The sequence below is a fragment of the Micromys minutus genome (genome assembly GCF_963924665.1).
Source record: "Micromys minutus genome assembly, chromosome: 4".
Taxonomy (NCBI): domain Eukaryota; kingdom Metazoa; phylum Chordata; class Mammalia; order Rodentia; family Muridae; genus Micromys; species Micromys minutus.
The window spans coordinates 31006128-31030595 of record NC_137973.1 but is presented as its reverse complement, the minus strand read 5'-3'; the positions used below and the strand labels follow the sequence as shown (position 1 = coordinate 31030595).

The window sequence follows — 24468 nt, the reverse complement described above, 5'->3', positions numbered from 1 at the left end:
TTTTAATCATATTCTCCTATTCAAGAATACACTTGGCACATAATCTGGTGCATCCCACAGCATTGTTTTACTTTTTACTGATTGAAAATTTACTTTGGTGTGTATGCTTCAGCTTTTTTAAGGAACATTTATCATCGCTGTATTTAGAGTCAGTTCAATTCCCCCATACTGACTGTTGCTGTTCACTTATTATTTGGACATCTCATGCCTTTTCACCTTGTATGTCCCCATTGGGAGCCCATGGCACTCAGTACAGCTGGAACCCACGGACTGACTAATCTTGATGCTTTTCATTTGCAGGAATTTTATGGTGATTACATTGCTGTGAATCCACACTTGTTTTCCCTCAATATTTTGGGTTGCTGTCAGGTATGGAAGGCCAGGATTTTCAAAATAAGTTAATCAAGTGGAAATGAATTCAACAAGCGATGAGTTACAAGAAAAAGGTGAAGTATTTTCTTTTGCTATGTCTTTAATGAAGGGTCGAAATTGGGATCCAGCCCAGCTATCCAGAACGACTCAAGGGCTGACGGCTCTCCTTCTGTCTCTGAAGAAGTGCCCCATGATCCGTTATCAGCTTTCATCAGAAGCTGCAAAGAGACTGGGAGAATGTGTTAAGGTATAGTGTTCCCTGTTCTCGGCTCTAAAGCCTCCAGCTAGTCATTTCCCTGTAATAGTTAAGGAATACCTGAAATGCCAGCATGGGGGTGCATGCCTTGGCAAGAAAATCTCTGAGTTCCAGGCCAGACATGGCTACACAGTGAGACCCTGTCTCAAAATAGATAAAAGAAATAAATAAATAGAAGAGAGGAAGAAGGAAGGAAGGAAACAAGAGAGGCGATGTGTTAGTTTTACTGGCAGAGAAGTATGGGTATATAATTCAAAATAATTAAAGGAAGGAGCAAATTAGCACCAATGCCCATAGGTTTAACCTAAGAAATATTCACAGCTATTTAACTTTAGGGCCCAACTGAATCACTTGTAAAGTAGAGTTGCAAGTCCTGACTTCTTAAAGTTTGCTGCAAAACTCTATGAAGGGTTTGAATCCTTTTACGGGAGGCTGGTGAGGAGGCCCACTGGGGTGGGAAAACTGCTCTATGTGTTTTTTTTCACCTCCTATTCTTGTCATCTCTACTTGCAGCTAACTGCTTAACCAGACCACTCTTCTTTCTTCCTCAGCAAGTGATAAGTAAAGAGTACGAACTCTTTGAATTCCGGCGGACAGAGGTTCCTCCACTGCTTCTCATTCTGGATCGCTGCGATGACGCCATCACCCCACTGCTCAACCAGGTGCAGAGCCTTTGTCAGCAGAAAGAAGGATGGGTAGGAGTGGGCTCCTTAGCGCAAACGTGGAAAGCCCGCCCACTCTCCCCATCACCCCCCCCCCCCACTTTCAATAGTTTTCCTTACGTTCTCTGGTGTGTTGGTGTCCTGTCTCTCCAGCCCCAGTCATCTGTGCTGGCTTCCGCCTCTTTCCTCCTGTTTCCTCTCAGCAAGGCCACTTCTAAGCTCTGGGCTCCACGTCTCAGGGTCTCCCTTCTGACCTTACTGCTCCAGCATTGGTCTAACCTCCATCTCTTGCAGTAACAGTGAGACAGGCATCCATTTAATTCTTTCTCTTGATTTTTCTTCAATGTGTAGTCTACAAAGCCAGGGTTGTTAATGACTACTACTCTCGGCTTACAGTACCCGGCCTAAAGCCTTTGTTGTTCCCACTTACCCACTGGGTTAAAAACAGTCCCCTGATTGTGGCGCCCAAGCACATTCAGGATGTGTACCCCACTTCACATAAAGCCTGCAACTTCCTGCTACAGAGGTTCCACATAGTTTCTCACCGTTGTGCTTTCAGTGTGACTGCTGCCTAAACACTGGGGTGTCTGGGATGCTTCTCTTCCCCACGTCACCTATCAAAACATTTCTCCCTCAAAACCACTCAGACACCAGAGAGCAACTTTTTAAAGACTACTTCAGCAGACAGAGTTTACTTTCTCCCTCGGGTTGGGGAGAATTTGTCCCTTAAGCCTCATGCTGCACTTGCCAAAGTGCATCTTTGGTTGTCTGGACAGTCTTGGGTACCACTCCTGAGGTATTCTGTGTCTCCTCATGCCATTCTTCTGTAAGTTAAGCTGTTCCCTGTCTGTAGCTCTGCACTGTGTGGTGATTTTGGATTTAGAGGGAAAGCTGTCTTCTCTGTGTCACTTTCTCTCCGTAGATAGCAGTGGCAGTGCCAAGGGTAAGTCACTGTGGAAGGGAAGCCCCTCTGTAGAACAGGTAACATCTTCCACCAGAGGAACTTGGCAGCAGAGTCTGACAAAGGAGGGAGAGAGAGCTGGGGAGATGGCTGAGTGGACAAGAGCACTGACTGATCCTGCAGAGGACTTGTTCTGTGGCCCAGCCCCACACTGAGCAACTCACAGCCACTTTTAATTCCTGTTCCAACGAATCCAACAGCCTGCCTGGCCTTTGCAGGCAGTATACTCATGCACAAACCCACATTCAAACTTAAATGATTAAAAATAAAATATTTTTTAAAATAATAGAAAAGTAATCTATAATTCTGTGTTCCAAAGAAAAACAGATTACACTGAGAACCTATAATTGCATGTACTGATCTAGGTATTGTATGTAACGGTTAAAAGAGTCTCTTGTCCTAGAAAGCAAAACAAAACAAAACAAACAAACAAACAAGAAACCTTGTGTCCTAAAAGGAGGAGAAAGCTGATTTTACTTGTAAAGTAAGCTCTGTGGACAAACCATGATGACTCTGTCCGATTGGCTCTACTCACTGTAAATGCCCAAGGGAGTGGCTTACCCAGGATCCCCTTGGCAAATGTGTATTTCTGTTGTTGCTTGTTGTTTTAATTTGTTCTAGCGGTTCAGAACCCCCCTTCTTTCTTTTTTATGTGTTTGGGTGTTTTGCCTGTGTATGTGTCTTTGTACCACCTGTACGCCTATGGCCATTGGAGGCCAGAAAGGCACTGGATCCCTAGAATTGGATTTCTAAGCAGTTGTAAACTACCATGTGGGAGATGGGGTCTGAAGGTCCTTTGGAAAAGCAGCCAATGTTCCTAATCACTGAGAAACCTTTCCAATTCTTTGACAAATTTTTCAGGAAATAAAGCACCGTCTTTTGGGCTAGAAGCTGCTTAGTGTTAAGAGTACTGATTGCTCCTCCAGAGGACCCAAGTTCAGTTCCAGTAGGATCTGATGCCCTCTTTTGGCTTCCAAGGGCATCCATACACATGTGGCATGCACATGCGCGCGCGCGCGCACACACACACACACACACACACACACACACATACACACACATATACATAGACATACACAAATAAACAAAATTTAAAATACTTTCCTTTATTACATCTTAAATTCTTTCTTTAAAAAAAAAAAAATGTGGGTGCTTTATCTAAATGTATGTTTGTACAACACAAGTGTACCTGGTGCTCATGGAGACCAGAAGAGGGCACTGCATCCCTGGGATGGAGCTACAGACAGTTGTGAACTGCCACATGGTGCTTGGGATAGAACCTGGTCCTCGAAAGAATAGCCAGTGCTCTTGATGGCTGAGCCATCTCTCTGACCCCTTAGATTACTTCTTAATAAACTTAATTGTAAATGTATGTAAAACATCTCTAGCATTTGTTTTCTAGATGTAGTAATAACTAGCTAAAAGCTACTTTGTTTTGTAAGGAGACCATCTCCATAAATGGTGAAAAAGGCAAATTTTTGGCATTTCACCTTTCTGGTTTTTAACCAAACTAATTTACATTTTTGAAGGCTGTAAATCAAACATTCACAACTCATACTCAGTTATAAACATAAGACAAAATGGATCCAAGGCAAGTGTCTGATTATGCTAGTGTTTTTGATTAACTCACAAGGGTTTTTCTGATAATATTAGTGTTCTCAGGATAAATATAGCACCGCTCAGAGCTGCAAGAACCCACTTCTCAAGTGGCAGAGACCCACAGAAGCGTGCAGGAACTGGTGCAGCTTGTATCTGCACTACCAATATAGCCCTAGCTGTGAAGCCAAAAATATACTCGTAATTCACAGGCAAAACCAGAGCTAATGATAGCTATAATCGTTTTCTTTCTGCCAGGAGTATTAATCTTGTTGCATTTTCTCTAAGGTGTGAAGTGTAAAAGTATTTGACTTTTTGAGTGTTTAAGCAATTAAGGTGGCAATCCTAATACTTACTAGAGAACAAAGTTTTAATAAAAGTCCGAACTAAATAGAGGGACTTGGTGTGAAGCAGGCTACTGACTAAATATGTCATCGCTCTTTGTTTCCTGAACACTTGATATTTCCATGTTTTGTCACTTGCCAATTGTTTTTGTTTTACTTCTTTAGTGGACATACCAGGCCATGGTCCATGAGCTACTGGGCATAAACAACAACCGGATCGATCTTTCCAGAGTGCCAGGGATCAGCAAAGACTTAAGAGAGGTGGTCCTGTCTGCGGAAAATGATGAATTCTATGCTAATGTAGGTGCCTTAATTTATCAGCTGTTCTTATGTAAAGTGTCAATACTATGTGAGAACGGACTTTGTGGGAAAGGACAGCGGGACCCCTGGCGCTAGGCTGTATCTCAGGGTGGCAAAGTCTTGGACATGGATCACATAGATACTGACTCCATTCCGGTAGCTCTTTGTAAAATTTGTAATGGTATTCATCTCTAGTGTCCTGGCTAATATCCAGGCTCGGTAATTAAAATGGAATTCGTCTTTCAAGTCTATTCAAAATTCTTCTTCACTTTAATGATAGCCAAAAAACAGACTAGTTTTGAACTTTACTTCTGACTTCCATTTTCACAGAATATGTACCTGAACTTTGCCGAGATTGGTAGCAATATAAAGAATCTCATGGAAGACTTCCAGAAGAAGAGACCAAAAGAGCAGCAAAAGCTAGAATCCATAGCAGACATGAAGGTACATCGCATTTGTGGATGACTGACAGATGACAGACACTTTAGACTGTTAATGTAGGCATCGTCTCTGCAGTATTCCGGCTCTAATTTCTACCATAACTCTTTACATATGACACTTTAGACTGTTGTTGTAGGCATAACTTCTGCAATATTCCAGGTCTAATTTCTATTATGACTCTTTGCTTGTTTTTGATTTCGTAAGACTGGCTGGTAATTGCTGTGTGGTTCATGCTAGCCTGAAGCTTGGGAAGTCCTGCCTTTACTTCCCAGGTGTTGGAATTCCAGATGTGGGTTATCATGCCCAGCTAGCTCTTGTTTGTGTTTGGTTTGCACTGTTGTACTTTGTTTCTGACAGTGTTTATTACTATAGACTAGACTGTACCTATATAGACCTGACTAGCCCATGGCAGTTCTGTGCCTCAGCCCAAGTACTGTAAGCCCTTTGTTATTGAGACACTTTCTGTGAGCTTTCTCTTTAATAAATAGCATGGTGGCACATCCATCATAAATCACATTTTCAGTTATGGCTGACCTCTATAAAGAATAAGAATATGGGCCAGATTTTCTCTTCCTTTTGTTTTTTGTTTTGTTTTGTTTGTTGTTTGTTTTGTTGGGTTTTGGTTTTTTTTGTTGTTGTTGTTTTTTTGAGAGCAGGTTTCTCTGGATAGCTCAGGCTATCCTGACACTTTGTAGACCAGGCTGGCCTTGAACTCGGAGATGCACCTGCCTCTGGCTTGCTAGGATCAAAAGCATGTGGCATCATGCCCAGCTTACAGTCTTCTCCACACATGCCTATTCCTAGTCAGAGCGTAACAGCATCTCCCATTAATGTCTCTCCCATGGCAGGCCTTTGTTGAAAATTATCCACAGTTCAAGAAGATGTCTGGGACTGTCTCAAAGCATGTGACAGTGGTCGGAGAACTGTCTCGGCTGGTCAGTGAGCGAAATCTGCTGGAGGTTTCAGAGGTTGAGCAAGAGCTGGCCTGTCAGAATGACCATTCTAGTGCTCTTCAGGTCAGTGCAACTTCGTGAGCGCCTACTGTGTGTGGCCATCTACTGTGTGAGGGTGCCTACTGTGTGTGGGCACTGTGCTGGGCAGAGGAAGCTGTAAAGGTAAGTGACCCTTCTTTGCTAACATGGAACTCAGCTCACCACGGAGTTAGGAACACATTTAAGATGGATATAAGCAGGTGTGGCAATCCCCACTATAATCTCAGCACTTGTGAGCTGAGGCTGGAGGATCACAAGTCAAACCTGAATATGCAACTTAGTGAATGAGACCCTGTCTCACAGTAAATAAAAGATGGGTGATGACATAGCCCCATGTTCAATTCCCAGTACCACTAAAGAGGAACTAGTTACTAGAACTTGCCTTTCATTTCACAAACTTGCTAACATGCTACATATAAATGCCGTTATGAGGATAGAGAGGAACAGAGATGAATAAGACGCCATCCTCCCCTCGGTGTGTTCACACTGTAAGAAGGAAGAAAGCAATTTTAAAATATTGTGGGTTGTACAACGGTTCAGAAGGTAAAGTATTAATGTCCAAGCATGAGGGTCTAAGCTCAGATCACTAACACCCACATGAAAAGCTGGGTGTGGTGGTATACACTTGTAATCCCTGTACTAGGAAGCAGAGAGAGAGATCATGGGGCTTAATGGCCAGCCAGTCTAGCCAGTTACTAAGTTCAATGAGAGACCCTGTCTCAAAACACTGAGGGTGGAGGTGCATCCGTGTGTACACACTCCAGAACATACATGTACATCCACTAGCAAGTACATAGGTACACATAAACAATTATAAGGAACTGTAATCTCATGGAGGAAGTACTGTAGTCAAGGTCTTGATAAAAGCACATGGAAATACAGAGGAAGAACAACTGTTTTCCTCAACAGGGATCTTTCAGATTCCTGATGAAGAAGATGTGAAAGCTAATTCTGCACAGACATGTAAGTAGGAGCACAAACACCAAGTGGAGGGCAAAGGAGAAACAGGCATGGAGCTGTGAAAACATGGGAGATACAAGCTAAGGAGTGGACTTTAGATAAACTAGAAAGATCGAAAGGGCAGGGGCTATAGCTCAGTGGCTTGTCTGGATGCTCAAAGGCCTGGGTTCAGTTCCTTATCACACACACACCTGCAGTAGAAAGAGAGAAAGAAGACAACGACCAGGTTGTGCTATTGAAAGGAGGTTGAGCTTCAGTTTTAAAGTGATAGAAGTTACCAGAGGATCTTAAATGTTACAGAATCAGACCCTGACCTCAAGAAATATATAGTCTGGTTGAACAGACAATAAAAAGAAAACACTAGAAAACCATCACATAGTGTTTCTGGATATTACTTAAGTCAGAACTGAGATTCTGACCATAAATAGACAAGGTTCTTTGGAAGCTTCCCTCAGGGAAAGCTGTGTTAGGATGGGCCACAAGGAATGACTAGAATCAGGAGGAGGATTTCTGTCAGGAACAACAACAAAGCAAAGGCGCATTGGTATGCAGGAAATAATAAACAGTTTGGCCCATCGACAGTGGGTGTAGAAGAGAAATAGGAGGAAAAACTGAGTTGGCAGACAGGAATCTCCTTAAGATCTGTGTTGGAGGAGTCTGCTCACTGAGCTAGGCAGAGAGCTGGTGTGGGTCTTAGATGAGAATCATTGCAATGCAGGACTATAGGACACAGTCTATTCAGAATGCATCAGAGGAGAAAAGACATGTCAGGAGGCTTGTAGACTTACAGCGACCGTAATAGATAGTTAAGCCAAGCCTGGGAGTCAGGGGGAACAGAGGAAACGCAGTGACACACACAAATGAGACAGGAAGAACAGATCAGAGGTAACTCCAGGGTTCCTAAGAAATTCCCGGATGATTCTGTCAAAATGACAGAAAACAAAAATGACTCATCTGTACAAAATGCCATTGAAGAAAGATAATTTCAGAATAAGTCATTTGGGAAGTAGTAATTGCTGAGCCACTTATAAGAATCACATCCCTCATTGATAGAGCCTATATTCCAAAACTGAGCATCTCTTCCTCTACCAAAGTCATTAAGGCCATCTAGGAACATTGAACACAGCCCAGGCTTTGGAACCATACTGCCTGAGCTTTGGTGAATATCCTTTTCACTGAAGTTTGGGAAAAGTTTGCCCATATGCCAGGAATAGCAACCTCAGGTTTCTATGTTGCAATGAAGATTTGATGTGACACATAGTATGGTAATGTTGTTTCCTCACCCTAAGACATTTTATATGCAGTAGAATCACATGGTTGCAGCACATATGGGTGCTCTAGTCCAACAGTCTTTATTGGCATCTACAAGTCTTTTAAGTTTTAAACATTCATCAAGATTTTCTGAAAACTCCAATGTTTTAAAAGTCATATAATGCTGTTCTCTGTATATTTATATAATATGATTCAACATCATTTTAATATTGTTTATGGTACAATATTACTGTATTTGTATTGAATTACAAAGAATTCTGTTCTTGAGACTGACGTTTCTTAATTCTAAGGAAGATTGTTAAGTATAGGTTGAGAGAAGTGTATAGTAAAACCTGAGTCTGCTAACAATGCCATGCACCCTTACAGGTTTTCCTAAGCTCTGTGTGTGCACATCTCTTTTATGTTTGAGACAGGGTCTCACTATGTAGCCATGGCTGACCTGGAACTTGCTATATAGGCCAAGCTGGCTTTGAACTCAAAGAGATTCACTTGCCGCTGCCTCCCACATGCTGAGTATATCTCTTTTAATTCAAGTGGTATCACACTCTACAGAGAGCTGCATCTTGTTTTCTCATTTAACCATATATCTAAGAGACTGTTTGGATCCTAACCTTCAGTCTTACGGCTTTTGATTTTATTTTCTTAATAATTTGTTTATTCTTTGACAAGTTTATACTGGTATATAATGAGTTTTGCTCCCTCTTTACCCTTTCATCCTCCTCTCCCCTCCCCAAATCCTGTCTTCTTCCAAGCAAGTCCTCTCCCACTTTCATGGCTTTGGCATGGTTTGCTGGCTTCTGTGAGCCACCTGAGCAGCTCATGAGGTCTTTACTGGGACTGGAGCAGCTTAACAATAGCCACACAACTGAAGAAAATGGCTCCCTACCCCCAACCTCCAGCAACCCTTAACTATCAATAACTCCCAAGGAAGGGTAAAGCCTCCTGAGAGCCCTCTATCCAAGAAGACATGCCGAAGGGCTCCATCTTGAATAGGTCTTGTGCAAACAAGCACAGCTGCTGTGAGTTCATGAGTGAAGCCACATTGTGTCCAAAAGACAGGGTTTCATGGCACACTCCCTGCCTCTAGCTTACATTCTGTTTTTAGGCATGTGTATGTGTGTCTGTCTGACTGTCTGTGTGTGTCTGTGTCTGATGTGTTTGTGGGTGCACATGACACAATAGGCACGTGGAAATAAGAGGACAAGTTTGTGGAGTTGGTTCTTTCCTACTTTTTCGTGGCTCCTTGGGATCAAACTCAGGTTACCAGGCCTATACAACAAGTACCTTTGCCTGATAAGTCACCTTGTCAGACCCTAGTTTTTACATTCTTCCCACCCCTTCTTCCACAGTGTCCAGAGCTCTGAACTTTGCGGGGTGATAGAGATACATATTCTTCAGGAGTAAGCACTCAGCAGCTATTTAACTATGTGGAGCCTCAGAGCACTTGAGCCTTTAGTGACTTGAGTTTGGAAACGATTGTTAACTGCTCTAAACACCAGTACTCTTGTCTCTAAAATTTGAGAAATACTAGTACTTATTACATAGGCTGCCCATTGCCAGTATGTGTAGCAATGCTTAGTAACACTTACTTTTTCTTTCATTTTTGCTTGTTTTAGTGTTTTTACATTTATTGATTGTGTGCGTATGTGCACACGCCATGATACACATGTGCAGGTCAGTGTCAGTTTGTTTTCCTCCCACCATGTAGGTCCTGGGAATTAAATTCAGGTCATCAGGCATGGCAGCAATCACCTTTACCTACTAAACCATCTTGTTGGCCCATGTTTGGTTTTTTGTTTGTTTTTGAGACAAGTTCTCACTTAACAGCCCAGGCCAGTCTTTAGCTTGTAGTACTCCTCCTTTCTTGGCCTCGAACGTGTTGGAGTACAAGGTTGTAATCCTTGCAGCTGTGCAGCCATGCTTGGTGGTACTGGAATCCAAGCACATGAGAGATGGAGGCAGGAAGATCATCTTGAGCTACAAACTGAGTTTGAGGCCAGCCTGAACACTGATGTGGCTATATTACCAGTTAGTGAGGTCAGACCTGCCTACTTTCTACCATTTTCCAGGTAGATCCCAACATTCCAGGACTTGATCCTGGACTGCAAGATGAGAGTGGTTTTATCCCAACAGCTTGCTGCAGCGTCTGCTAACTCTCTCTTGCTGTCCTAGTCTGTTGGTTATGTTGTTAGTCACTGCGTATGCGCAGCAGGGGAGGGACTCCAGGGAAAGGGGGTCCTCATGAGCCACTGAGTTCATCTTAACTTGTACCATAGCTGGATGTTTTATGTCACAAGGAATTTTTGCTGCACTGTTGCTGTATCAAAGTTCTAGTAGAAAGAAAAACAGAAATAGGCTGACATCCATCAGCCTTAAACAATAGAAATGCTTAAGATATCAGAAAACAGTCATTTTCCCTTATGTTTTGAAAGGCATTAACTCCTTTTTGAAACTTGACCTCCAAAAACAGTGTGTCAGCTTTGCTTTACCTATTTCTGGATTGTATCTATGGAAGACCAGAATACAAAGAGTTTTTGTTTTCTTTCGTTTTGTTTTAAAAAGCCCATCCTTATTTATTTGTTTACTCTGTGTGTGTTGTGGGGGCAGGGGTGTCAGAACAATTTGTGGGACTTGGTTCTCCCCTTCTACCATGTGGGCTCTAGAGTGAAATGTAGATTACCCAGCTTGGAGGCAAGCATGTTTATCCACTGAGCCGTGTCACTGACCATGCAGTCCAGGCTGACCTTGAACTTACAGAGATCTGTCTGCCCATCTCCCCGATCCTGACCTCATGAGTGCACAGCAGTTTCCTGGTTTTGCTCTTCACAGTCCTTTTTTATCTTAGTGGTAAGACTTGAGAATCAAACATTCACCACACAGATCAGTTATGTTTCTAACCATTAAGTATACCATTAAGGCACCCCTCTTTTCTGGTTCATACTGGTTAGATCTCATCTCCATGAGACTTATGCCACCATTAGTCAAAAAGAACAGAAGTTCAAAATGAAGTCAAAAGGATCCCATGGGATCAGGGCAGACAAAGATGGCCTGCTTTCCCAAGGATGGTATAGCTGAGAGAGAAGTGGGAACTCAGCTTGGACCTACGTATTTCTTCTCCTAGAGAACAGCCGCCCAACAGGCCCAGGGAGGTACAGAGTTAGGATACAGTTTAAGGAGGGTCTGAGCCAAGTTCCTGAGGGAACAGCAAGTCCAGCCAGGAGTCCATTGCCAGTGTGAACTCTTAAGGAAAAGAGCAACAAGACTGGACACAGGAGAGGCTGTTGGAAAGGAAGTGAACAGGAAGGGTACAACCCATCACTGTCCCCATACTAATGAATATAATGCTGTACTAACGGAAACGGTCTGTTTCCACACTAATGGCCACCCAGTCACATGAGTACTTCAGACTTACATAAAGTCTAGTGGTGGTGTAGCCAGAAAGTAAGAGACTACAGTTGAAAGGGAGTGGTGACTTCAAGGGTAGGAAATCAGACATTGTACCTGCAGAGGAGTGGCAGCAGGGACCCCAGATGAGGTTTCACAAAGTTTTAAATTTCCCAGGTTGGCTGAGAAGAGGCAGGGAGAGTATACGCAGAGAGAAAGGAAGGGAAGAGGAGGGAGAGAGAGCTCACAGACATGTACACATCTGATAGAGTATGCCCTGAAATGGCTTCTCATTGTGATAGAAAATATTAGACATTTAGGAGATGTCCTCGGTGGGCTGTATTCTGTGGTTATTCTGTAAAAACAGTTATCACAAAAGAAGAAATAAGGACATTCTTATGAAAGTGATATCTGAGTGATTTTTTTCTCCCTTTTTGATTCCTTAAGGATAATAATAAACATTAACAACAATAGTGATCCCTTTCAGAGAACTTTCTAGAAGAGCTTCCCCTGTGCAATCCTAGTCCCTGTGCCTGTGCAGAGGAGTCTTGCACATTGGACGTGGCTGCTGAGAGGTGCTGGAGAGCAGGTTCTCGGGGCTCATGCTTCCTTGGGATGCACTAAGGTCTTTGAGGTTAAGCTATAAAGTACTACACAGGTCCTAACTATTCTGCTCTAGGACCAGTGTCTTTCGACTTTGTCCCATCTCCATCTGATTCTCATGCCCTACTATTCACAGCTCTGCCTCAGCCTCCAGCTGCTCAGCTTTATCGCTTCCCACATACTCGCCACCTCCTTTATGAAGGCTTCCCTGACTCCTCTGCAGCCACAAGCTTCTCTTCTGCCCTACTCCTGCCACTCACAGTGACTACCTTTGGCCTCTTGGGATTTCTTGATGGTGGTAAAATGCTTTTATAGCACTATGCATTGCTCCTGAAAAGCTTGCATCCTACAAAACCATGTACTGGGTGCAGATAAAAGCTATGGGGAAAGGATTTTAAGCTGATCTTTAAAATCAAGCTTATTAAAAAAAAAAAAAAAAAAAAAAGAACGCTGTCTGACTTTGTAATTGGAGCACAGATAATAACAACAGTCCTAGCCAGATATGGTTGCTCACCTGGAATCCCAACACCTAAAGGCATATACATGAGAAACTCGCGAGTCCACATAGCAAGTGCTAGGAAGTGCCAGGCCAATCTGGATGACAGAGTGAGACCCTGTCACAAAAAGCCAAAATATTAAATAAAGTAATGTCATCACAGTTTGCTCACCAGCATTTGCACATGGAAGGAAATGTGCCCATTTCTGCAGCCTTATTCTTGGAATTAATGTTTTCTTTAGGCTTTAAAGTTTTTTAAATGTTTGCTGTTTATAGAGAATAACTTTTCCATAAGTGAAAGCTAAGGTTGTTTTCATCAGTCAGTTTGGGGTTTGTATTTTGTTTTGCTTTTATTTGATTGCCATGAAATATCCTTGTATCCTCCTTATGCACCTTTGCCCTTGCCCAGGTACATGGTGGGAAGTGGGCTAGATCCCAAGGTCAGAAAGCTATAGACTTCTTGCAGAAGGCCTCTGTGTAGGATTGCTGTCTCTTCTTTTGTGGACGCCTTGGCACTGTGTCCTCTTTATCATATGGAAGCCTGTCCATGCTGAAATTTGACATATGAGCCAATATGTCTTCAGTGTTAGCTGATACATGTTCACATGCTTCAGTCTTACAAAGCAAAAGCAGTTTGAAGCAACATGCTTTATGCCAGAGTGACTTATGTTTGTTTCATCCCTGAATGAGTCTATGAACTCATTGAAGACAGAAATTGACTCAGACACATCAGTGTTTTCCCAACAGTGCCTGGCATGGTGCCTTCTGGGGCCGAAAATGTGTTCTTGGCTTAAATTAAGTCATGTGCTCTGCTGTATAATAAATTCAGATGTGCCATGTAGGAAGGCCCATGAGAGAGTCTAAGAATGACTGGTTCTGTCCCTTTGCCTCCAGCGTCTGCCTCTTAGATTGTAAGTTCTCCATTTTAGAGAGTACATGCTATCACATACACTTGTTTCTCTCAGACATCTGGAGACTTGTGACCTCTGGTGTTTCTTGGGGATTAAGTCTGGCCTGTGTAAGTCTGCCAGCTTGTGTCTTTTTGGATACCATGGGCTGAGTAACACTAAAAGACGTCTTTAACTGGAAACTGGTCATGTCTTTGCTCTGTATTAGCTGAAGTGGAAGTAGTCTGCGCTCCTACATCACCAAGGAGATGACTCAGCAAAGCCAAGAGAAACGGTTGCTGAATTCATTTTTCCTAGAGTTATTACAGTGGGAATCGTTCCTATTTAATTCTTCCACTGAGTAAGAAGCAGTTGCTGTTCTGTAGTTGAAACAGGCTGGCATGTGTGTGTCAGCTGAGATGTGTCTCTACCACTCAATAAGCTTACACAGGAGACCACTCAAGTGAAAGTGTTAATATTGGTTCTGTCTTTCTTCAGAATGTGAAGAGACTCCTGCAGAATCCAAAAGTCACAGAATTTGATGCAGTTCGCCTGGTGATGCTTTATGCTCTACATTACGAGCGCCACAGCAGCAACAGCCTGCCAGGACTCACAATGGATCTCAGGAATAAAGGTGTTGCTGAGAAGTACCGGAAGGTAACCTGATGTGTGTGCGCCTATGTGTATTTTACTATAGTATAGTCTCCCTCTGTAACCCTGGGGAAACTCACCCTTGGTCCTCCTGTCTGAGCCTCCCAGATGCTAGGATTACTGCCATGTACTGTGTTGCTAAAATTCTTTCTCGGGGGAGATTTAGGCAATGTCTATTCCCTCCTTCTATGATCCCAACAACAAAACCAGGCATGGTTCTACCACAGTGTGTTGGGGTTCCTGACAGAGAATAAGTGAGGGGTGTGGGTGTTCTTCCCCCTGGAAAGCCTTTACCAAGAAGGGATAAGTGCTCCCCATCCTACAGAGATAGTGTTCTCCTTCTCTAGTTTCCCCTCCCTGTGTACTCTGTCCCCTTTCTGATGCCATTTGCCATTAAGACAGAATTGTATACAACAGGTGCTAAGGAGCAGCTGGATAATCTGGGGGTGGGGTGGGGCACAAGCAGTCAGGAAGGTCCTCTGAGAGGACTCTTTAACAAGGAGCACAGCTGAGCTCCCTAACAGCAGTTGCTTGGCTCAAAAGAATACTCACAGCATAGCACAAAACCCAATTCCAAATTTATATAGTAAGCCCAAACCCCAGGAGCCAAGTCTGTTATAGTCTCAGCCCCAACAAAAGATAACTCATACTATTTATACACAAGGTGCACAGTTCCGTCCTCTTGTGTCTTCATTGCCCCATAACATTATTTTTTATGAAATGAGCTTCCTGATACCTAAGCAGTAAAAGGTTGTTTCTTCTTCTTCTTCTTTTTTTTTTTCTTTTACAGCTTGTGTCTGCAGTTGTTGAATATGGTGGTAAACGGGTCAGAGGAAGTGACCTCTTCAGCCCCAAAGATGCTGTGGCTATTACCAAACAGTTTCTCAAAGGACTGAAGGTATAGCTTTCGTCTGAGCATGACCTGATACGATCCTAACAGTATATTCTGCACGTAGTGCCATGGCCACCCAGTGACATCACAGCAGACAAGCTCTCGAAACGTTGCCTCTGTGCTGCAGTGTGCCTGCACTGGGCTATGTGGCTGAGCAGGGAGTGTGTGTGTGTGTGTGTGTGTGTGTGGTTTGTGGTTTTTCTGCTTTTTGTTTGCTTGGTTTGGTTTTTGTGGAGTCTGTGTAGAGTGGGCTGGTTTCAAACTCACTATGTAGCCAAGGATGACCTTGAACTTCTAAACCTCCAGCTCACAGGTGCTGGGTGTGCACCACTGCAGCAAGTTTATACTGTGCTTGGAACTGAATTCAAGGTTCTGTACATGATAAACAGACTGCCAACTGAGCTGCATCTCTCTCTATCCCACAAACTTCTCTGTGAAGGAAATTAAAGACAAAACACAAACATCTGTTGTGTTAGGAAGTCAGTCACACAGTCAGAAGACAGCATAAGTGTGGCTCACTTTCTCCACTTCCTAGTGAAGTCTTCCCACAGTTGAGATGGGTCTCTCCACACAGATTAACATAGTCAGGGCAGTTCCTTGTAGGCATGCCTGTGGCATTTACCAGGTAGTTCTAGTACCTTCTTGGGGCTCTACAGGCCAGCTTTTCTGCTTGGTAGAAAATTCTTCTAAAGGCCCTCATGTTTGTGGGATGAGAACCTCAGCAGTGAAGTCTTCTCTAGCCCCTACCCTGTTCTCTACAGCTTCACCTTAGCTTTTCATGCATCTCCTGGTGCTTTTCTGCTTCTCTGGCTTCCCATCTCCTCTATCAGTCCTTTCTTTTTGGTTCACAAATAATGCGATTCAGACAAGATAAAAGATTCCAGACTTTTTAATTCCTTGAAAAGTTCATTGAAACCATATTGAAAATAACTAGCCTTAATTTAGTACTTAAAAAAAAAAAAACTAGTACTTCTGTAAGATTGGAACAGTTTTGTCTAATTAAAATAGTTTTTATATATTCTAAAATTCTAGACTGGGGAGATGGTTCACTTGGTGAAGTGTTTGCTGCTCAAATATGAGTTTAGATCCTCAGCAAATACATAAAAGCCAGATACAGTGGTATGCATCTCCAGTGCTGAAGTGTGTGTAGAGAAGGAGGAGGGGACCCCTCAAGCTCTCTGGCCAGCCAGTCTAGCCAAATCTGTGAGCTCTGGGTTCAAGAAAAGAGCCCATCTCAGAGAATACAATGAAAGAGCCATTGAGGAAAATGCCCAGCACTGACCTCGACATCCATATGCATGCACACACGGGCACCTGTACCCACAAGTAAACACAAGTGTCTTGTTTGGTTCTGTTTGATTCCTATCCAATTCATATTTGATTCTAGCCCATAAGGTTTCCATTGAGTATATCCCTTTTCTGATGTATCGTTAACTATTATATTGCTAGCTTCCCCAAATAACATCAGAACCATTTCCATATTTTAGGGAGTGGAAAATGTGTATACACAGCACCAGCCTTTCCTGCATGAGACCCTGGACCATCTCATCAGAGGAAGGCTTAAGGAAAACCTCTATCCTTATTTAGGCCCCAGCACACTCAGAGACAGGTAAGGTGACAAAGAGGAGAAATAAAAACTAAGATCGCAGAACAAGCCAGAGAAACTGGAAGTGCTCAAGACATCCAGATCTTGGCCTTAGAGAAACGACCTGCCATATAGGGAGGGGCAGTGAGTTCTGCTAAGAACTGGGTCCCGAAGTCCTGTAATTGTAAAAACATCTGACCTTCTGCAGCTGACTCCATGCTTAATGGGGTCCTGGCCTCGGCTTGATTCCAGGTTGGTAAATCTGTGAGAAGTGAACTGAACTCTAACTTACACGTGGACTTGGGACCTACAGAAACTGCAGGTCTACAGACAGTATGGTTTACATGTTTGAACCATGTAAAGTTGGTCTTACTTATCAACCAGTAAGTTGGTCTTACTTATCAAAGTTCAGGCTTGGTCTGGCATTGCAGGCCTGAACTCCCAGGTACCGTGGAGGCTGAGACACTGGATCTGACTGAGTTCTAGGCCACAAGCCCAGATGGCTTAGACCTTGTCTCAGTTTTAAACATATGGGGAAGAGGGCTGTAAGTGAGAGGAGGTGAGGAAATCGCTCAATGGCACTGTGCTTATCTCCAGGCTTGGGGCGCCAGCTTTATTCTCCGTACTCAGAAATGAGAATATTAAAAAAATAAGTTCACACTTAGACTGAATAAAATATTTCTATGTCCACTGTTGAGAACACACAGCACAGGCATGCATCCCATAAAGCAGTTTTTTGATGCTGTAGCAACCTGTGTAAGACTTTGGCTTTCCCCAGCTTCAAGACTGAAGCTAATCATTTACTAAATGAAGATTTAAATTTATGTTCTTTCTGAGAGGAGTTATCAGAATTTTCTCTGAACTCTGAAGATTTCTTTATTTCTAGCATATAAATCTTATTACTCTACCAACTTTCTCTATTTTGTTACATAATAATAAAAATAGGTTTAAAAAACAAAAACTAGAGGAGGCAGCAAAGGTGCTCAGCAGGTAAAGGTGCTCACCACCAAGCCTGACAGCCCAGGTCCCTCTCCTCTCCCTCTCCTCCCTCTCCTTCTCCCTCTCCCTCTCCCTCTCCTCCCTCTCCTTCTCCCTCTCCCTGCCCCTCTCCCCCTTCCCCTCCCCCTCTCCCTTTCTCTCTCCCTCCCTCCCTCTTCCTCTCTTCTCTCCTTCTCCTCTCCCCATTCACAAATAAATAAATAACTGTAATGATAATAAGTTGCAGTCACTGAGAAAGCAGGTGTCAAGACCTTCTCATCACTGAGATGCTGCCCCACCTTCTCTCATTTCAGGCTGAAGAGTCTTTGGTTTTGCTTGTGTCAGCCTTACATATGAGCTCCCTTGCAAGGCCTGAATCATTTCCTTGCTTTGGATTAAAGAAACAGGTGTTTAGAGGCCTCAGACCCTTCCCTGTAGTCTGTATTTTAGCATCTTATCACTTTCCTTATGGGTCTATGGCATCTGTCTTTTGGCGTTTCAAACATTAATACCCAAAATAGATTTGCTATCTGACTGCCAGCCAGAGCAGGTTATTACTGGTCTGGATGAGGCCTTGACTTGGCCAAATGTGGTCAGCACACATGCTGAGAGGCCTGATTAGCAAAGGCCATTTGTGCCCCAGGAGATAAGGATGACTTTCTTTACTTAGAACAAATGCAGTGGTTAGTTAATTTTAATTTTAATAAAAACAACTTGTCCAGACCAGGTTACTTAAAGCCAACCTAAAATTTAAATATATGCAAATTCTACCTAGTTAAGAATTATAGTCTTAGTTTTTTAGAAGTCATTATTTAAAGGGCCCAACATACACAGGGTGTCAGTTGGGTAATTTAATGTGAGAATTTTACTGTTGATATAAATCACCTATTATTTCCACCAGTAATTATCTAACAGCATTGGCAGTTTATTGTATAGATGTAATGGAATTCAAAGAATGTTTTGAGATTTATGGGTGAGTGCACTCTTATGTTTTTTTTTATGAGCCCCTAAAAAAACAAACAAAAAACAAAACAAAACAAAACAAAACCCTGTTACTTGGTGTAGAATTTGTTTTTTAAATCCAAGGATAACACTAGATTGCTATGGCTGAACATCTGGTGTTAAATTCTGGGAGTCCAGTCCAGTCACTTGAATAAAGTGTCTAAGGCCATGAATTTAAACTGAGAGATGTGAACTGATAAGAAAAATGAAAAGCAGTTCAAATTACTTTATTTGAGAAACTGTTGAAAAACCTTGTTCTTAAGGCTGGCGATTAATGTGCTAAGGTGTTAATGTGCTTATAGATTTCATGGAGAATTGCCAGATGCACATTAGAACACATGCTGCTCTTTTAGAAGATCCAAGGCCAGGTTCCCAGCACTCACTGATTGGTTCACAACAATTTCCAGCTCTATCTCCAGGAGAGCCCATGCTGTCTTCTGGCTTCTATGGGGACCCACATATACATAGTATATGCTTTTATAGACACATACATTAAAAATGTTTAGCTTTAAAACAGTCAAGAATTGCTGAATGAAAAAATAGCTGCTTATTGATAAAGGGAAGCTGTGGTGGGCCAGATGGGTGTGTTAGTGCACATCAGCAAACCCTCTCATCTTATGAGTCATTGCCAAACAAAGCTCAAAGTGATGCTGTCCCCAAATGCTCATTAGCTGTTGCTGTCTGATGGCATTGTCACGGTCATCTAAACATGTATGCAGCTAATTCTGGGGCTTTATTCTTTGATACAACAGATGTTTATTAAATGCTTTCGGGATGTTAAGAACTGCTGTAGGCACTAAGGCTGTAGAAGTGGCAGGAAGGACATGGGACTTGCCCTTAAGGCCCTTTTAGAATGAAAAAGTAAACAAAAAGTGTGGTAGAAGACTCAAGCTGCAAAGTCACCGTGGGAAAGGCCACTTCAGTTGGGCAGAACCTCTCTGAGGATATGGAATTTAAAATGGATCCTACATTTTAAAAATCATGTAATGATTAGAAGAAAAAGGCACCTAAAGCAGAGGGAACACCAGAGCACAGGGCTTAAGAAGGGAGAACTTGCCCGTGAGCCAGAAAGAAGTACACAGTGAGGTTGGGGAGGGGGAGAGTGGGTGAGCAAATAGATGGGGACTGCATCACATGGATCCTGTAGGCTCTGGTAAGGTTTGCTTTTCTTTCCTTTTGAGCTAGTCTCACTGTGTAGCCCTGGCAGGTCTGTAACTTGCTATATAGACCAGGCTGGCCTCAAACTCACAGTGGATCTTTGCCAGCTTCTACCACCCTAGTGTTGGGATTAAAAGCGGTGTCACACCCAGCTCCAAATCGTGTTTTAAATAACTGTGAGACATTGTATTGCTAGTGGAGAACAAAGAAGCAAAGATACCCCTAAGGAAGTTGCTTACAGTCCACGTAAGAAGTGAATGTGATTTGACTAGAAGGTAAGAGGGAAGGAAAAATCAATCTATTCAAAAAAGTATGTGCATAGAGCAAGAGAAACAGAAATCAAGGATAACCCTCAGGTTTTGAGGAGAAATTAAGAGGTGCCTATGTAAGAGTAAAATAGAAATGTGGCATATTGCTCTGTGTGGTGCCTACATCTGTAATCCCAGCACTGAAGATCCCATAGTAGGACCTTATTTCAAAAGAACTTTGTATTAAGCTGGAAGTTGATAAGACATAGATCATATAGACCAGATAGGACCACTGAAGGAGAAAATAAAAGAAAACAGTAGGAGAAAAACTAGAAGCTATGGAGTCATGCAGACAAGAACGAGGTCCAGTCTTCTCACTTCTCCCTCTCATGCTGCCTCTCTCCTCTCTGATCTTGTGACAGTTGGACACACCCTGTTCTGTCAGATCTTTCTCTGGTTCATCACTTTGTCTACCTCTCAACTAGAAGTCACTTTTAAACATGGCTGCTTCCTTCTACAAAGTAACTTTACCTTCGCTGTTTGAGGTTAAAGGTGTGTACTAAGGGTGTGTCTATAAAAGGTCGCAGGGCTGAAGAAGTGGGTCAGTGGTTAAGAGCACTTACTTATTCCCTTTGCAGAAGACTCAGGTTTGGTTCCCTGCATCCACTTCAGGTGACTCACAACTGCTTGGGACTCCAGTTCCAAGGTACCCAACACAGCTGACCTTCCCCAGCACCTGCATGTACACTGCTGCAGTATTAGGAGTCATCACGGGGCTGTGCAATAGTGCAGATGTGCAAAGCCAGAGCACTTGTATCTTTTAGCCTTAGCTGTGTAATTTGTGCTCACTGTTTGTAAGTAAAAGAAAAAAGGATGTCGGTCTTCATCCTACAGATGGAATTATTTATCCTCCTATCTGACTAATCTGTCCTCAGAATCATCGCTTACTTCTGATATGCACACATTTCTTGGACTCTTGTTGCAATCATTGTTTTTGTTCCTCTAAAAGCCTTTTTCCATGCAGAAAAAAAATCAAAAGAACTTTACTATCTCTAAGTATAGTCAAAAATTTAAACTTTAGGCAGAAGTGTAGTAATCCACAAAGTAGGTTAAGAGCTACATTTGAAAGTTTTTCCTGACTAGCTCATATATAGAAATAACTTCTAGAAATACTATATTTGAATTTTTATTTTTCTAACAAAATTAGACACAAATTGGGCTCTTAGGATGCCTTTGTATAGCAGAAGACAGTGTGAACTGGCTGCTGTTTTCTAACATTTGCTGACTGCTTAATTAATATTCTGAGTTGCTATGATAAATTATAGTGCACAAAAAGATGCACATAGAACCGAACTTGTGTACCCCATCATGGAAAAAAGATTTTCTATATATTTACCACTGTTCTCATCGTTTAAAACATCTTTTAAAATTCACTGGATAAAATAATAGAAAGGAAAATGTTATGAAATTTAAAAAATTGTTTGTTTTTTAAATTTAAACAATAAGGTATCACTCTGTAGCTCAGGCTAGCCTCCAGATCTTAGCAATCCTCCTGCCTCAGACTCCTAAGTGCTTAGACTTTTAGGGTGAGTCACCACACCTAGTTTTTTCAGGAGCTGAAGAGATAGATGGCTCAGCAGTTAAGAAAACGTGTTCTTCCAGAAGACCCAGGTTCAGTTCCCAGCACCCACGTGGCACCTCACAGCTGTAACTCCAGTTCTAGGGGATCTCATGACCTCTTTTGTCCTCCATACGTACCAGGTATGCACATGGTGCACAGATAGCATGCAGGCAAACACTCATACACATAAATCTTCTTAAAAGATTTTTCTGGAAGTAGATAAATGGCTCAGGGGTTAAGAGCACATGTTGCTCTTACGGAGAACACAGATCTGATTCTCAGCCCCCACATGGTGGCTCATAATCATCCATACTCAAGTTCCAGGGGACCTGAAGCCTCCAACTTCACTGACACCAGGCAGAATGGTACATATACTTTCAGGCAAAACATTTATGCATATACCAGAAAATAAAATCTTTAAAAATTTAGTCTTAAAGTTTTTCATAAGTGTTCTTCCTTTAACCACATTGAATCAGTATCAGGAGGCTCAGAAAAACTTGTATTATGTCATAGTCAAATATGACATAGTCATCTTTGTTAGGTATATAAGTGAATTGAATTCTAAGACCCTATCCCTTTATCTAGGGTTGTTGGTTGTTTTATTTGTTGTAAAGATTTGTGTGTTTGTGAATGTATCTCGAGTATATTGCACATGTGTGTCCAGGTACACATGCGCATACATGCAGAGGCCAGGAAGGGATGTTATTGTCTACCTGTTCTTTTGAGACAGTATCTCTCTTGAACCTAGGGCTCTTCCTGTCTCTCTCTGTTTCAGAACTGGGGTTACAGTGCATGTACGAAGCACCCAGATTGTTATGTGGGTGCTGAAATCCAAACTCTGGTCCTCATGATCGTGAAAGCAAGCACTCTTAACTGCTGAGCCATCTCTCCAGCCCCACAGCTAGGTGCTGTGCTTACTTTTGCATAGCCTACATCAGAGGGCAGCTACAGACACCAGCATCTTTTTTTTTTTTGTTTTAACGTTTTTTTAGCATGCTTTCTTTGCCTGCTTGGCAGCTTTTCTGATTTTCCAGATTAGGAGCTCAGAATACAAGTGTTCTGATCTCACTCCCCTCATCAGTCACTGTATTCCTTGGACGGCAGGAAATCCTGTCCTTAATAATCGGTGCAATTCACCAGTATTTGTTTATTCAAATTCAAACTGCTTGATGGACCTCAGAGTAGAGCACTGTGCATGAAATCTTACAGTTAAAAAAAACAAACAAAAAACCCCACTCATTTCCTGAGAATATGATGTGTCTGTCCTCTGTTCTGTGCCCTCTTGCATCAGCTACAGTCCTAAGGGCTCTCACCTGATTACCTTAGCTAATCATAATCATTCCCAGAGGCCCCTCCTCCAAGCTGCTATCCTCCTAACACCTCACAATGGGGATTACATTTCAGTGTGTCTGTCAACCCTTGGGGAGCACCCTCAATCCATAGTGGGCAGGTATTACCCACATATGGCTAGTGTTGCTGGAGTTAAAACTTTAACTACATCAATTTAAACCATCACATTTGAAGGAGCTCTAGAGTGTATGTAGATTATGAAGTGGCTCAGTGGCTAGACCCTGGACACATTAGTGAAAGTTTAGGGAGATGAACTAGATCTACCTAGGGAGTTGGGAAATGGCCACTAATAGAGTAGGGGGGAAGTCCTAGAGACTGGATGGAGAGAATTTACCCAGGAGAAGCAGATGATCAGCTTGTCAAATGCTGCTAGCAGATCAAGTAAGACAGAGACTAAAGAAGAGTTATTTGGAGTTAACAATGTGGTTCAGCTCTGACAACAGAAGTTACTTAGTGGAGTCCAGAGCCAAACTACCTAAAGTTAGCTTAAGACAGAATGACCAGATCATAATAATAAGTCACAATGAAACTCTGCTTTATTGTCACCTACACATTTAAAGGGACCAACAGCTTTTAAATGCATGGCCCTGACATGTGGGGAGCACATACTCTGGTGGATTGCTGGTGTGATGGCTTATGCAAAACAGCTAGGAGAGCCCTCTCACAAAAATGATAGGGGCTCACTGTGAGGCTTAACTAACCTAGAGCTTGCTGTGTGGACCAGATTGGCCTAGAACCCACGGAGATCTGCTTGTCTCTACCTCCCCAGTGCTGGCATTAAAGGCATACAACGCCATGCCCAATTTAAAAACTTTTGAACAATTAGATATTTTTATATGTATGTGTGTTTGCCTATGTATAAGTACACCACTTGTGTTCCTAGTGCCCACAGGGCCACAGAGGATCTCTGAGACTGGAGTTGCAGATAATTGTGAGCTACCATGTATGTTCTGGGAACTGAATCTTGGTCTCCACAAAAGCAGCAACTGCTTTTAACCACAGGGCCATCTTTCCAGCTCCCTCTCTCAAGTTTTTAAATTTACAATACGGAGGCTGGCAAGACAGCAAAAGAATTTCCTGCCAGGCCTGATCGCCTGAGTTGAATTCCCAAGATCCCACATGGTGGAAGGAGAGAACCAGTTCCCAGTTATCCTTTGGCAACCACACACATTCGGTCTGTGCAGGATGCCCCAGCCCCAGACACATGTAATGTAAATGTACTATTATCCAAGGGTAGGAACAGAGCAGTGTGTGGAATGCTTTGTGTTTGTGCTTCAAAGTGCCGCACAGGAGGACACTTAAGGTGAGCAACAGTGCTCACCTCTACAGGAAAGCTGGGGTGGGATGACACAGTAAAAAAAAAAATGTCTTCAGCAGTTTTTTGAGTCCCATGCTGTGTAGTTGCCTTTACTTCAGAACAGTTTGGGGTATCTTTAACTGTTATTGGTTGTCTGGCT

At 42.6% G+C, this 24468-nt stretch overlaps 1 protein-coding gene across 3 annotated transcripts in view; it reads left to right on the top strand.

Moving 5' to 3' along the window:
- Positions 1–24468, top strand: part of VPS45 (vacuolar protein sorting 45 homolog) — a 57099-nt gene that overhangs the window by 9626 nt on the left and 23005 nt on the right. For all 3 annotated transcript variants that reach the window (XM_080916459.1, XM_080916461.1, XM_080916460.1), the window contains exons 5-13: positions 301–369; positions 482–619; positions 1180–1290; positions 4357–4491; positions 4822–4935; positions 5781–5948; positions 14025–14183; positions 14968–15075; positions 16557–16678. In XM_080916459.1, coding sequence (XP_080772585.1) covers positions 301–369; positions 482–619; positions 1180–1290; positions 4357–4491; positions 4822–4935; positions 5781–5948; positions 14025–14183; positions 14968–15075; positions 16557–16678 — 1124 coding nt within the window. The remainder of the gene's footprint in view (positions 1–300; positions 370–481; positions 620–1179; positions 1291–4356; positions 4492–4821; positions 4936–5780; positions 5949–14024; positions 14184–14967; positions 15076–16556; positions 16679–24468) is intronic.